Here is a 14,631-nt window from a genome sequence, read left to right as displayed (position 1 = left end):
TTTTCTTGTCATTGCTTTCCTTGCACTACCAAAAATGATGCTTTCTTTACTATTTCAAACTCATCAAAAAATTGCTAAAAATCTAAAATTCAATTTGCCACATTACTGCTAATTTGAATAATGGCTGAATAAAAGACAGGAAACGCTGAACCAGCATTGATTTCTCAAACATTCTGCACTTTCCTCCTCCATCCCTGTAAAGTAAAGCTCGGAGGCCACGCACAATTACACAAGAAAATCAAGAAAGCCATTACATTCAGCATTTTGTCATGATCATGGTTACCATGGCAAAAAGTGGGCTTAGGTTAGCACAGCTGCCACAGGCGAGGTCCACTGGCCTTTTGTAAAACTGAGTAACAATATAATGCCAAATTCTGTAGCTGGTCACTGTTTTTACCCTAGGACAAGGCTATTACCCACGGATGCTACTGTCTCATTCCTTAAGGATCTGAGTCAATGTCATTTTATTATTGTAGTCTTACTGTTGGCCGGCATTCCTGTTCTAAGGGGGAAAAAATGTGTAGTGTGAACACTTGGGATGGCAATAATAGAAAAAGCCAAAGTTTGGATGGTTGCATTGTAAATGACAATAGTGTTGTACTAGAAATCACACAGATTTGGGAGTCAGAGATAAAAGCAGATCCATGATAACTAGCACTACAGCACATCATTTTCTCTGAGTATCAGTTTAATTATCTGTAAAATGGGAATAAAAGTAACTTCACGGGCATAAGGTAGATAATCAGTAAAATAAGACCCTCCCACTCCTTTCTTAATGCTGGGATTTCCATGTCTTCGGAAATGTTAATATGAGTTGGTAGGTAAACTACTCTCTATTCTTGGAAGGTATATCATTTCCATCTTTCATATCATTTGGATACTTTTCTCAGAGAGCTGATGATAAATTATTTTAAGGTCTGACAGTAAGCATAAATTTCACATCAAAAGGATAAAAGTTCAGTGTCAATATTGTAATATATACCACGTCTTATTATCTGCATTTTAAGTGACACCAATATTATTGTAAAATGAATGAAAAATGGAATATATACTAATTTTGACCTTATGCAGAGATTTTTAGTTTTAAAAAATGAAGCAACATTGTGAAAGCGGAGAAGTTTAAATTATCTGAAATGAATACATTAATCAAAACTCTGTATTTACTAGAAACAAAGGCTACTAGCATTTTTACCAGCTAAACAAAATATTTTTTTCTAATGAGATTTCAGCTGAGTATCGTTTATCTTAAAAGAAAAATAATGAGACCTTACCTATTCCAGTAGCTCCAGAACTGGTCATGCAGGTAGGCGTGGTGGCTACATTCATCACCAAATGAGGCTTTGCTTTCAATCCAGTGAATTATGTGCCCTTCTACAGCTAAGGGACAAAGCATTACTAATATATGGAGAAGGGAAGGGAAGATTGAAAATTCTCAACTCTGCACAGGCCTCTCTAAGCTTCACATTAATGAGCACGGGCTTAGCTCTTACCATCATTTATAAATGTAATTACAAAACAACACACTGTATATGTTCATTACAAAGAACATTTATGTGACAATCATATTCCTTTGATTTTCATTATATTCTTCAAAACTCCCTTTCCTAGTTCTCAGACTGCCTGTATAACTCGACAAGTGACATGCCAAGCAGACCAAAATGAGTCTGGCTTCTCAACAGATCTATGTTTAAGGAATTGGAAATTTAGAGAAATAAGTTGAAAATGACAACCAAAATATCTTTAGAAAACATGTTTATAATATACGCAAAAGATTTTTAAGACAGATTTCTTCTGAACCTATTCTTTTCTGCCATTTAAAAATAATATTTTCCAATTATTAATATTATACCCATTTTTAATATTATAAAGCTAATATTAACGTAAAGACATTAAAAAATACATCTCTTTTTTCTAAAAACAAATGCATAACAGAGTTGAAGAACTTACCAACTGGTACTTGTAAAATAAAGTCTGGTGTTTTGTCATAACCCTTTGCACGGAGCTGATCTTCATCTACAGGAAGAACAAATGCTATTTACTTACAACACTATTCAGTTAACAAGATAGGAATATATTTGTTTTTATTTCTTAAATATGTATAAAAACTACTACTGTAATCATCCAGATCTTTCTTATGCAATGCAGTGCTGTGTCAGAATAAATGAACTTTCTTAACAACCCTGAAGCGTAAATATGCTTCAGATATGCTTCTTTCATTATTTTTTCTGCATTTTTTGTTATTATAAACATCACGAATTCAAGCTGTCATATACTACCTTTTTTGTAATTGAAAGTACTCAAAATAAAGTAATATACTTACTGATTTAAAATAAAGGCTTTCACGGCTGTGAAAATTACAGATGTTATCAGCTAGTATTGACAATTTATAGTAAAGGGCCAAGCACAGTGGCCTCTACAATTATGAAAAAATGCTTTCAATAAAGCAGTTACAAAAGTTTAGTTTCAATTAGTGAAACTATTCCCCCGCACAAGAAAGAGACAAGGACCATGAGATCACCATAAAGAATTAGTTATCCTGCTCAATTCCTTTGGTACGCTATTGTTGCTGGCATTTACCTGAGTTTTATAACAGTATGTAATTCTGAAAAGCAAACAGGCTTTGGAATTTTTTTTCCTAAGTCAGTTCGATTTCTTGTTCCCCTGTAAATATCAATGATCTATTCAGAAGGAAAGAAGGCAGGAAAACAGGAAGCTTGACAAAGTTGGGAAAAACCAGAAAGGTGACTGTTTTAAAAAAAAAAAAAAAAAAAAAAAAAAAAAATTTCCACCAATATTTTCTAAATGCTGTCCTTGACTTCTAATGGCATTACAATGTGATTTCTGAAATGGGGAGTTCTCCATTAGATTTTGGAGTGACCTGGTCATTCAATTCCAGACATGGCTTTCTGTCTTCACCCAACCTCAACTAATGGCCCGACCAAGTAACAAGGAAGGCTGTGTGGTCTCTTAACACCTACTGGGCTGTTGACATTGTCATGCATCCCATTCGCCTTCCTGCATCACCTTTGATTAAAATTAATGGTCCATTCCCAGTGTTGGGTAGCTTATTTCCAATCCATTTGTCAGCCCAAGACAGTGGTTTCATGGCCAATGTTCAGAAACTCTGTTTTAGAACACTCTTGTGCACATCTTGAAAGGTCAGCATTTTAAATGTAAATAACGTTTTAATGACAAGACACATATTTAAAGTAGACATTTAAGTTAAATTTTGTTAAAAGTCAATATCCTTAAACTGTCTAGATTTTGAAGGATTGGTGCCAGTATTCAGAACAATCTCCCCTCCTTGAAATATAAAAAATCTCAAGTTAACTATTGAGATAATGAAATACAGATTGAAATAATATGACTTTAAAAACAAGAGAATTTGGAAAGTGAGCTGTAGATGAACAAGACTGGACAAGTTTCTGTTCTGTAACTATACTCTGACAACAATGAGAATATTTAATAGAAAAGGCATTTATTAAAATCAACTCCAGTGCCTTGAGCTGATGTTTCCGGTAGCTGATGAACAGTTTTAAAAGCAATGGTGACATTAAAAAAGATAGATTAAGATTTCATTAAAACTCTCCTAGTTTCATCAACCTTTGCAGATGTTAAAATCTGTTTCAGAAAGAAAAATGATTATGTTTCTGATAATAGTGCAAAACAAAATTTCAAAGGTCACCAAGCAATCTAAATGCACATACACAAAAAAATCCCTTTAAAAGACAGATGCTGCACTCCTGTTCACTGCACCAAAATTGCTAACATGATATCTACAATTTAAACTGCATGACTGACTTAATATGAAAATTAACAATCCCGAACCCCAAAACCGAAACACAAAACATCAAGTGTGGCTAGGCATCCTTCCCATCTTTTTGTGGTGAACTTCAACAAACTACAACTGGCTAGCTCTGTCCCTTTCTCTCTCTCACATACACACACCCCTGTCTCTCTCCTTCCCTCTCACTCTTTCTCTCTCAACATGAAGCTGATTCAATAATTATTGTAGCCAAAGGATAGCATCTGGAACTCTGTGTCACCATTGGTAATATCAGACTTCCATTTTTTTTTTTTTTTTAATAGTAAAGAGGTTATCCCAAACATCTAAAATACTATGTATTGGGCATCTTCTTCCTTTAATTTATTTACTAAACTCTCACTGCCCTAGCTCCTCTGTTTCAACCTTTGGCTTGCTTCCTTCATCCTAAATCTAAGAAAGGACGAAGTAACAACTTGGCAAAGTTCAGACAAAATGATGGTACCAGGGTAGGAAGCAGCATTTTGAAATGGGTGGCCTTGTTCACCTGTTTTAGGCCCCAGGACACTTAATGCCCCCAAAAGATGAATGAGTAAAATACAAGTGCATGTTTACCAGTATCCATGTCTTTACGAATCCTATCTGGATAGACAATAATTTCCTTTCTTAATTTAATTCCCTACATATCAACGAGGCACAAAGGCACCAACTAGGCTCCAAGTTCAAGGTTTTATTGGATAACTCTCACTGTTCTCTTTCATCCTGGGTCCCAACTATCTGTGCTACATGTTCATCTGAGGTTCATCTCAATTGTGTAAAAAAGACAGCATCTCTTTCCTTAATACTGATGGGAAAATTTTTCTTCGACATCAAGTTTTTTTTGTTTTTTTTTTTTTTTTTGAGATGAAGTCTTGCTCTGTCGCCTGTGTCGGAGTACAGTGGCACAATCTTGGCTCACTGCAACCTTCGTCTCCTGGGTTCAAGTGATTCTTCTGCCTCAGCCTTCCAAGTAGCTGGGATTACAGGTGCATGCTACTATGCCTGGCTAATTTTTGTATTTTTAGTAGAGATGAGGTTCCTCCATGTTGGCCAAGCTGGTCTTAAATTCCTGACCTCAAATAATCTGCCTGCCTCGGCCTCCCAAAGTGGTGGGATTACAGGCGTGAGCCACCATGCCTGGCCTCAAGTATTTTAAATAACACTGGACCTATCCACTCCTTATTATTTTAGTAGAATTCCCCCACAAAACCCAATCTGTGCCTGGTGCCATTGTTGGGTGGGCAACTCTTTTTTCTTTGGCTATTGATCTGTTGATATATATATATATCTTTTACACTCAGTTTTACAATTTATGTTTTCCTTGAGAATCACACATTTCATGCAGGCTCTTATAAAACAGCATATATTTGAGCCAAGTAGTTACTTATGATTCTTTGAATTTTCTAAGTGGAAACTAGATGTTTAAGTAATACATACTGTTTCTTCAACAGTAATATAAGATATTTTCTTCAAGAAAAAAGTGATAAAGATTAAGAACAAAGTAAAAATAATATTAGTTAGAATGAAAAAAAGGTAATGGCAATAATATGAAACAGTACTTTTAGTATGACTTCCCCAAATGGTTGGGAATCAATATCAAACCAATCTTCAAATCCTGCATATATGTCTTAGTGACTGTACTAGATACAAAGTAAGGGTCTTCTGGTTTAAGGTATATATTTAAAAACCCAATATATTTCATAACCATTAAGTTCATTAATGTCATAGTTCAAGTGTTCACTATCCAAATTAATATAGGAATATTATCACTTAAAAGCAGACCTGTTAACCTTCAGATTCACAAAACACAGATTTTTAGATAATGGGTGCCTCCAAAACATTTCTGAACTAGTAAAATTGTAGAGATTACTAGTCCAACATTTCAATTTACACACAATACAACTGGCCTAGAGAGAAGTTAAATGAGCAAACAAGACCAAGCCCTCTCAAATCACTGCAGATAGATACATGGTAAGTGCCCATGTCAACCAAGTTGCAATTGGTCCCAGCAGACCACATACCATTCCTAATTATGCAGATATTTAAATTTGATCAAATGTAATATTTTTAAGGTGGGGAAAGATTTATTTCTGTCTTGGAAGATCCTGAAATGTAAGAAAGGAAGACTGCCATCTGCGAGCTATTTAGACAACACCTGCCTGAAAAGGAGATGAACGAGACAGTATCTTGTTTTCTAGCACTTCAATGGTCCTCTCTCCAATTTATCTTAAATAACTCAATAAAACCACATCCAAAGATGATGTTAATTTTCAAAAACAACCCAGGTCTTCATTTATTTTGAAGTTGTCAGGCCTGTCTTTAGAGGGCATTTTTTAAAAAGAAATTACACATGCATAAAGAACATTCTGAAGGTTTAATTTCTCTGGCCTTTGAATTACCCTCTTCTCTAAATACCCAAAATATCCAAAGCAATTAAGTACTAATTACACAATTTCTTTTCTTAAAATAAAGGGATGATTTTGAGTCAGCGAACAAAACACATCTGAAACTAGTTAATGTATACTTAAGAATCACAGGGGGGCATGAGGACTACCAAGAAAAGGTTTGAGGGCTTTAAGTTTGTTTTGTTTTATTAAAAGTTTTACATTTTAAAAGTATAGTCATTTCCATAAAAATCATGCAGAATTCCGGTTCACAACATCTGAAAATGAAAAGTCACATTCTGACAGGACTTTTATCTACGAATTTATAAAACGTTTTCTAAAATGCTAGATTAAAATACACTGTATGATAAGAAGAATATTCTTAACACCTAGTGCATCTTTACTAAATTGAGGGAGGGCAAAAAAGACAGATATCAATACATATTAAAACTATATCTTTTCTACTCTAGTAACTAACTTTGTTTTACTGTGTTATTTTTTTTTCACAACTCTGTATAACTCAATATTTGGAGTTATGATGTTTGTTCTCTGTATTTTTATGTTCCCTAAGAGTAAGTTTCACAGCCTTTTCTATACAATTTAAGAAGTTTGCAAGGTTTCAGTAACAGATATTACATGTTATGCAAACCATGTGCAAAGGTACACAGAATAGACATGCATTTAATGGGGAGACCAATAGCACAGATAAATGAAATCTTTAGAGAACCCAAAACTTCGTTATAGCTGTTAGTTTCAACCTCTTCCCCCAAAGCCTCTTATCAAAGCCACTAATAAGGAATACAACTGACTGCTCTGACCTTGTCCTTTGCTTATGTCTTTAGGGGATAATACTAGTGAAAACTGAAGTGCCTTAAAGATAGGAAACAAATGGGAGGTCAAGAAGCTGGGACAGTGTGGAGAGGCTAGGTAGGCAACTGGTAGCTGTGGAGAAGCAGAGGACACCAATATGAGCAAATAAAGTAAAACTCTTCTATATTTTATACCAGATCATGCTAAATCCTTTTCGTTGTAGACGAAGGGACAAATCAACATAGTAGAATAAAAAGACACAGGATAGGTTGTTGGGAGGGTAGCAGCTGTGATGCAAGGCCGAAGGACAATTTGTTTAATCAAAACAAGTGGAGTGGACAGTCACTAGAGCCCTTTCCAATTCCAAGATTCAGAGGAAAGGTTGAATGTTAGCTTTTGTCTGCCCTGGTTCTTTTTAGCTGTAGTCACTGTTGTTAGACCCTCTTGCTGGGCCAGCTCCATGTGTCGCCGAACCAATCTCAATGGAGAGAGGCATACTAGCAGTTCTGAGACACAAAAAGGATCTCCTACACAGACAGATGTGCACATGGGTGAGTGTGAGTGAGTGCACACATGCACAGGACCAAAGGAGTCAATTCAGCAATCACAGTAACGGGTTTGACCCCCAATGCCTTTGGTTATGGTGAGTAAAACCCTAGCCTGTAGTTAATTATCTGCAGGGAGAGGGAGATTTTTGATTTTGCTGTCCTGTATGTCACCCTGTCTGGCATTGCTACCCTACTCTCACAATGCTATTCTCATGAGTGGGCAGTAATGGGACCCCAAATCAATGCCACAGGGCTGGACGCAGACTAGCTGATCAGACCCCTTTCTGAGAGAGATACATACACACACACACACACACACACATACACACACACACACATATCATATATATACACATATATACACACACACATACACAAACACACACACACACAAACACACACACATATCATATCATATATACACACATATATACACACACACATACACAAACACACACACACACATACACACACACATATCATATCATATATATACACATATATACACACACACATATATATACACACACATACACAAACACACACACACACATGTATTTGAAACAGGGTCTCACTCTATTGCCTAGGCTAGAGTGCAGAGGTGCCATCATGGCTCACTGCAGCCTCGATCTCCCAGGCTCAAGGAATCCTCCCATCTCAGCCTCCCCAGTAGCTGGAATAGCAGGTGTGAACCACCACACCTGGCTGATTTTTATTTTTTGTAGAGTGGGCAGGGGTGGGGGATAGTCTTGCTATGTTGCCCTGGCTGGTCTCAAACTTCTGGGCTCAAGCAATCCTCCCACCTCAGTCTCCCAAAGTGCTGGGATTACAGGTGTGAGCCACTGCACCTGGCCCTTTCTGAAATTTGTCATGTGGCAAAAGAGAATCACCAACTTTGCTCTGGGGTTACAAACTTTAAGGATTAAACAAATTAGCAATCACCAGCAATCATCTTTGTGACCTTGTGACCTGAAAATGAAGCCAACACAGAAAAGAGCAGAACCCAAAAAGGACAAAAGATACTAATGATATTGTTTTGCCTTCTGGATTCTAATAAGAGACACAGCAGAAGCAAATCTCTCCTTTGGAGTTCTCTGGTGTATATTTAAGCCAATAAATTTTCCTTTTTTGTGTATATAATCTAGTTTGATTGGATTTCTGCCACTTACAACCAAAATAGTTCCAATACATCATTAGCGACCCAAAAGCTGATGATCCGTGGACATGAGCTAACCACCAAGAGCAGTGGTGAGGGGGGCCAGGAGCAGGGAGCACCCCATCGTAAGTGGCTGTGGTGAAGGAGGGCCAGGAGCAGGGAGCACACCATCGTAAGTGGCTGTGGTGAAGGAGGGCCAGGAGCAGGGAGCACACCATCGTAAGTGGCAGTGGTGAGGGAGGCCAGAAGCAGGGAGCACCCCATCGTAAGTGGCTGTGGTGAAGGAGGGCCAGGAGCAGGGAGCACCCCATCGTAAGTGGCTGTGGTGAAGGAGGGCCAGGAGCAGGGAGCACACCATCGTAAGTGGCAGTGGTGAGGGAGGCCAGAAGCAGGGAGCACCCCATCGTAAGTGGCTGTGGTGAAGGAGGGCCAGGAGCAGGGAGCACCCCATCGTAAGTGGCTGTGGTGAAGGAGGGCCAGGAGCAGGGAGCACACCATCGTAAGTGGCAGTGGTGAGGGAGGCCAGGAGCAGGGAGCACCCCATCATAAGTGGCCACAACAACCTTTCTTCAAAGTTCCAGGGAGCTGAATCTCAAACTCAGCCGATAAGAAAACAAACATCCAGAAAGCATTTCATCTTCCAGCAGCATATGCGTTTATGGTTCTTTTCTCAGTCCCAGGGAGAAGCGTGCACGAGCACATTCAATAAGAAGAGTAAGTAAGAAAGCCTCTCACCATGACAATCTCTTCAGAAAGGGGAGAACAGAGCCCAAATTTCCCACCCCCCACCCTCAATTTCATGTTCCTGTTACTCTAAAGACAGCATCATATTTTTAACCTTCTGATAGACAGGAATTTAAATGGTGGATTCCTTACGAAATACCCAACCATCTCCGTTCCCTTCAGCCTACATAATTGTATGTTTCATTTCTGGTCTCTTACTCTCTGCCGCTGACATCTGCAAATACACACAGTCTTGGTATTCTAAATCTCATCTGCTCCTGCTGCCTGTCGTTCACCTGAAGTCATAATCTCTGTTTGTCACATCATCATCACCTCCCCAGCACAGCACTGTTGCTTCCGGTGAGGAATAAAGCAGCAGGGGCAGATGAACTCTTAGAAACAAAGATCCTGATTTCTTATGGCAAGGGACATCCTTCACTAAGCCTATTTGGCTTTACAGATTATACTGTCTCAGAGTCCGACAGAGTAATACATGAACGCTACACAAGCACCCCCGTAAAATTTGCTGGTTTGTCCAAACATAGGGGCGAGGGTGAGGCAGGGGCATAGCAAATGCCTCTCAGGTGTCACTCAAAATAATTGTTAGCGTCTACTAACAGAAACATTCACTGGAAAGAATAAAATATCTCCAGAACCATCATTATTAGGCCAAACTTAACAAGAATTTGCACCAGCCGGTGGCTGTGGCCGTCACTAATGAAAGTCCCTCCAACCTGGAGATATGCCAACCCAGAAAAGACGGATGGTTTATCTTCAGTCTTTGGTATGAGCTCTTTCATATTTTACCTAACAGGGCAAACTGTCTTGTTGTCTTCGCATTGTCACTATTTTCTGTTCCTTCCCTGTCTTTTTGTCCAAAGCTCTTAAAAAAAAAAAAAAAAATCAGAACCAAACCAAAACTGAACAAAACAAAAAGGAAAAAAAAATAGAGGGTATAACATAGCAAAATATGGTCTCAATAATCACTTGAGAGATACAAATCAACACTTCTCTACCAGTAGATGAAATACATTTTCTGCTTCGTCTATATGGCATAGACTGAACCCTTAGCAGAGGTAATGGGATGATCACAATGCTTATGGTTCAATTTAAAGTTGAGGAGTTTTTTGTGCAGCTAAGCCGAGGAAGGGGCAGCAAGTTCAACATGTCTTTTGAGACTTTAAATGCTGATATCTATCTATCTATCTATCTATCTATCTATCTATCTATCCATCCATCCCCTATCTATCATCTATCTAAGTTAGAGACAGGGTCTCACTCTGTCACCCAAGCTGGAGTGCAGTGGAATGACCACAGTTCGCTGTAATCTTGAACTCCTAGGCTTAAGCGATCCTCCCACTTTGGCCTCCCAAGTAGCTGGGACTACAGGTGCCTACCACCACCCCAGTTAATTTTTTAAAACAATTTTGTGTAGAGACAAGATCTCCCTATGTTGCCCAGGCTGGTCTTCAATCCTGGCCTCATGTGATCCTCCTGCCTCAGCCTCCCAAAGTACTGAGATATGGCCAACGAATATTAATTCTAAATTAATTATCCTTGGAAAGAACTGCTGACATGTACTGAAACTTATCTTCAATTTTCCGAGAAGACTCCATGTTTGCATCAACTTAAAAAAAAAAAAAAAAGTTTGTTTCTTTAAAATTCTTAATGGTGTCTGCCCACAGCAGACTTAAAGGAGTAGTTAGCTACTGGCAATAGAGCCAACCTTATGAACTCAACTGGCCATCCTGGATATACACTGTGGCAGGAAGGTCCCGGTGAGAAAGAACAAATGAATAAGTAAAATTCCATCACTATTTCAGGAAAAAGCAGCTCATGAGGCAGCAGCATTTTCTTCATTCATAGAGGACAGTGATTGATATTGAGTACAATCTGTATCTTTCTTTGAAAGTTTTAATGAAAGTAGCCTAACAGCCTTGAGTTTTTATTTTCATTATCGAGACAATCATGTGAGCACCTACTAAGTGAGATTCATTCTCACTGGATTCTCACTGGATCAGAGAGAAAACTACAATCTCATTGGATCATACATGCAATACGGTGCTTGGCTATGAGCACTGGGGGCACAGAGTGCTTATAATCAATCATTTCATGCTAACTAGTGTAGTTCCTGGCATGCAGAGAACACAGCAAAAGTTAATTGAAAAGAATGAATAAATAATGAAGGGAAGAATTACATGGACTCTCAGAAACTGCTAGAAATTATCTGTGTTCATTTGTAGTTTGTCTCCCTACTGGACCATAACCCCATTAAAGCAGACACTTCATCTGACTTATCCAGTGTCTAAAACAGTATCCAACTTAGTAACTTATTTGTGGAATAAATGAATAAATATGCACATGAAAAATATTTTTTAGTTGGAGAAGCTGAAGTCATTTATTTAACTTTGACCTGCCTTAATACAATATACTTATGTGTGGAAGTACAAATTGGATAAGTTTAAAAGATAGTATGAACTCATATCAGTACATTCAAATCTTCAATGATAAGAACACTTCTGTTTTTCTTTCCTATAGTGCCTGGCTAGATCTTGTGCTGTAACAACTGCTCAAGATGCAGTTATGAACCAAGGAAATTTAAGAAAGAAATAGTGATTTACTTTTATTTTTCCCTTCAATTGGTAAGAGGAAAGATAAAATACATATTTTATAAAACAAATATAGAGCACAATGTGTGGAAAATTTAGAATGGGGTAAAATATTTTCAGGAAAGTCATAATTCTTAAATATACGAATTATCTTATATTAAAAGATGAGAATGTCTTTCGAATATAGTCCAAATTAGAAGCCAACAGAGAGAGAGAGATCTTACTTCTGCTTAGCAAAGGATCAAAATAAATTAAACATATTTGCAATGTCTCTGCAACAAAATTCAAGGTGTACACAAGTAAACAAGAAAGAATAAGATTAGTGGTCTACTTATTTACCAATACTTTTTCCATAGTTGGCTTTAAAATGATCTATCTAAATTTACCTGGCACAACACTTTAAATCTAATTAATCTCTGTGAAGGGGTATTTATAAGGTAAAAGGACAACAGCCTCATAATAGTATTTCATACAAAGCTTTCAATCTTCATTTTTCAACCACAAACATATGTTAATCCAGTGCTACATTAAAAATACGAAGAATTAACTTCTTTGTATGTTGATGAGGAAATGCTTTAAAACAGGGCTCAGGTTGCATCAACTTCCTATATCTTATTTATTTATTTATTTATTTTGAGATGGAGTCTCGCTTTGTTGCCCAGGCTGGAGTACAGTGGCCGGATCTCAGCTCACCGCAAGCTCCGCCTCCCGGGTTCACGCCATTCTCCTGCCTCAGCCTCCAGAGTATGTGGGACTACAGACACCCACCACCCTGCCTGGCTAGTTTTTTGTATTTTTTAGTAGAGACGGGGTTTCACTGGGTTAGCCAGGATGGTCTGGATCTCCTGACCTTGTGATCTGCCCGTCTCAGCCTCTCAAAGTGCTGGGATTACAGGCTTGAGCCACCACGCCCGGCCTATCTCATTTATTTTAAAAGATCAATTAAATACCCTCTTTGAGTATGCTTCCATAAAATAATTATCCAGATTCTACAGCACAGAGGAACAGATGAGACCCATCAATTTCAATTTCAAGTCCCCTTTCTGTACTTGTTTGCAAGTAGAGACGACCCCCGGACCACATTTTTACATTGCTTTCGTCAGCCATGGTGAATCCAATCTAACACATTCAAGTTCAAGTAAGCTGAGGACTAGGACTAAGTTTAGCCCACATCTACAATCTTTGCTTTTTTTTTCCCAGCTGGGATTGGCTAGTTCTCAAGAAGGAAGCAGAGAAAAATTAGGCCAAACAAAAAAATAGGGCTGAAGGCCTGATTGTCCGTAGGCTGATGGCACCCAGAGAGTGGTGCTCAGCAGCTCCGACAATGCTGCTGCTTACTTGGTGGCTTAAAACAAAACAAAACAGAAAATAAATGTGGCCATGACATATTGGCCCCTATCTGAGTGATCAATGTGATCAGATATTTCATAATACTATCAGAACTACCTGGTTCCAAAACATATCTCATAGTGCATCATAGGCCACACATTCCAACTGGTTCTGAACTATTACATATTTTCCTTTTGATTAGACTTTTAAAAGGTGATTTCTTCCAACTTACCCTCTTTCCATAGGCTGAACAATTCAACTGTCCCCATATGAAAAATCTTGGTGCTTCAACATACTGAGATTTAATTTAGTGACTTGAGAACACCTGCCTAATTAATCAACTTTATTTAACCCTAACTAGGGAGTATTTATGATATCTCTAAGCTTCAAATTAAAACAATCTTATAATACATTCAATTTTATTACACGGTTTATTAATAAAAATATCAAACATTAAGATTTGGAATAGATACTTTGTAGGACTTTATTAAACATCTCTTCCTTACTTGACATTTCTCCGCATTTGGTTTTCCTTGGCCAATTCTTTGTCCATTTTAGAACAAAACTTATGTAATCCAATATTGTTCTATTTTTTGTGTATGTCCTAAAATAAACATTATGCAGACTTTTCAATATCTATATAAAATAGATTTGTTTAATAATAAAATGACTTGTATGTAACCTTTACAAATTACCACATTAAAAGCGGAGAAGAGAAATTAATTCATTGTAGAGTGCTTTATGGTTTCTGTAATCACTTATTATATGTATAGTCGTTTGATGCTTAATGTCTTTTTTTTTTTTTTTTGACGGAGTCTTGCTTTGCCGCCCAGGTTGGAGTGCAGCGGTTGAGATCTCAGCTCACTGCAAGCTCCGCCTCCTGGGTTCACACCATTCTCCTGCCTCAGCCTCCCGAGTAGCTGCGACTACAGGTGCCGCCACCATGCCCGGCTCATTTTTTTTGTATTTTTAGTAGAGACGGGTTTTCACCGTGTTAGCCGGGATGGTCTCAATCTCCTGACCTTGTGATCCGCCCGCCTCAGCCTCCCAAAGTGCTGGGATTACAGGTGTGAGCCACTGTGCCCAGCCTGAGGCTTAATTTCTAATGCTTAAGAGATATTGAAAGAAATAATAATCTGTAATACACAAACACATGAATACATGTGGGATTTTTAAAAAATCATAATAAATCCATGATGTCAATGAACATTTGGCATGAAATAATAAAGGCTTAATATTTTGCTTTCAAGTAAAAGTACTACCGAGTTCC

The 14,631-nt window shown here is 37.9% G+C and overlaps 1 protein-coding gene across 3 annotated transcripts in view; it reads right to left on the bottom strand.

Moving 5' to 3' along the window:
- Window positions 1–14,631, bottom strand: part of CDIN1 (CDAN1 interacting nuclease 1) — a 227,003-nt gene that overhangs the window by 97,648 nt on the left and 114,724 nt on the right. For all 3 annotated transcript variants that reach the window (XM_008017111.3, XM_008017110.3, XM_038009811.2), the window contains 2 exons: window positions 1,948–2,013; window positions 1,272–1,377 (listed from right to left, as the gene is read on the bottom strand). In XM_008017111.3, coding sequence (XP_008015302.1) covers window positions 1,272–1,377; window positions 1,948–2,013 — 172 coding nt within the window. The remainder of the gene's footprint in view (window positions 1–1,271; window positions 1,378–1,947; window positions 2,014–14,631) is intronic.

Source organism: Chlorocebus sabaeus, chromosome 26 (assembly GCF_047675955.1).
Source record: "Chlorocebus sabaeus isolate Y175 chromosome 26, mChlSab1.0.hap1, whole genome shotgun sequence".
Lineage (NCBI taxonomy): Eukaryota > Metazoa > Chordata > Mammalia > Primates > Cercopithecidae > Chlorocebus > Chlorocebus sabaeus.
Note: the sequence above shows the minus strand (reverse complement) of the source record. Positions and strands in the feature narration are given on the sequence as shown.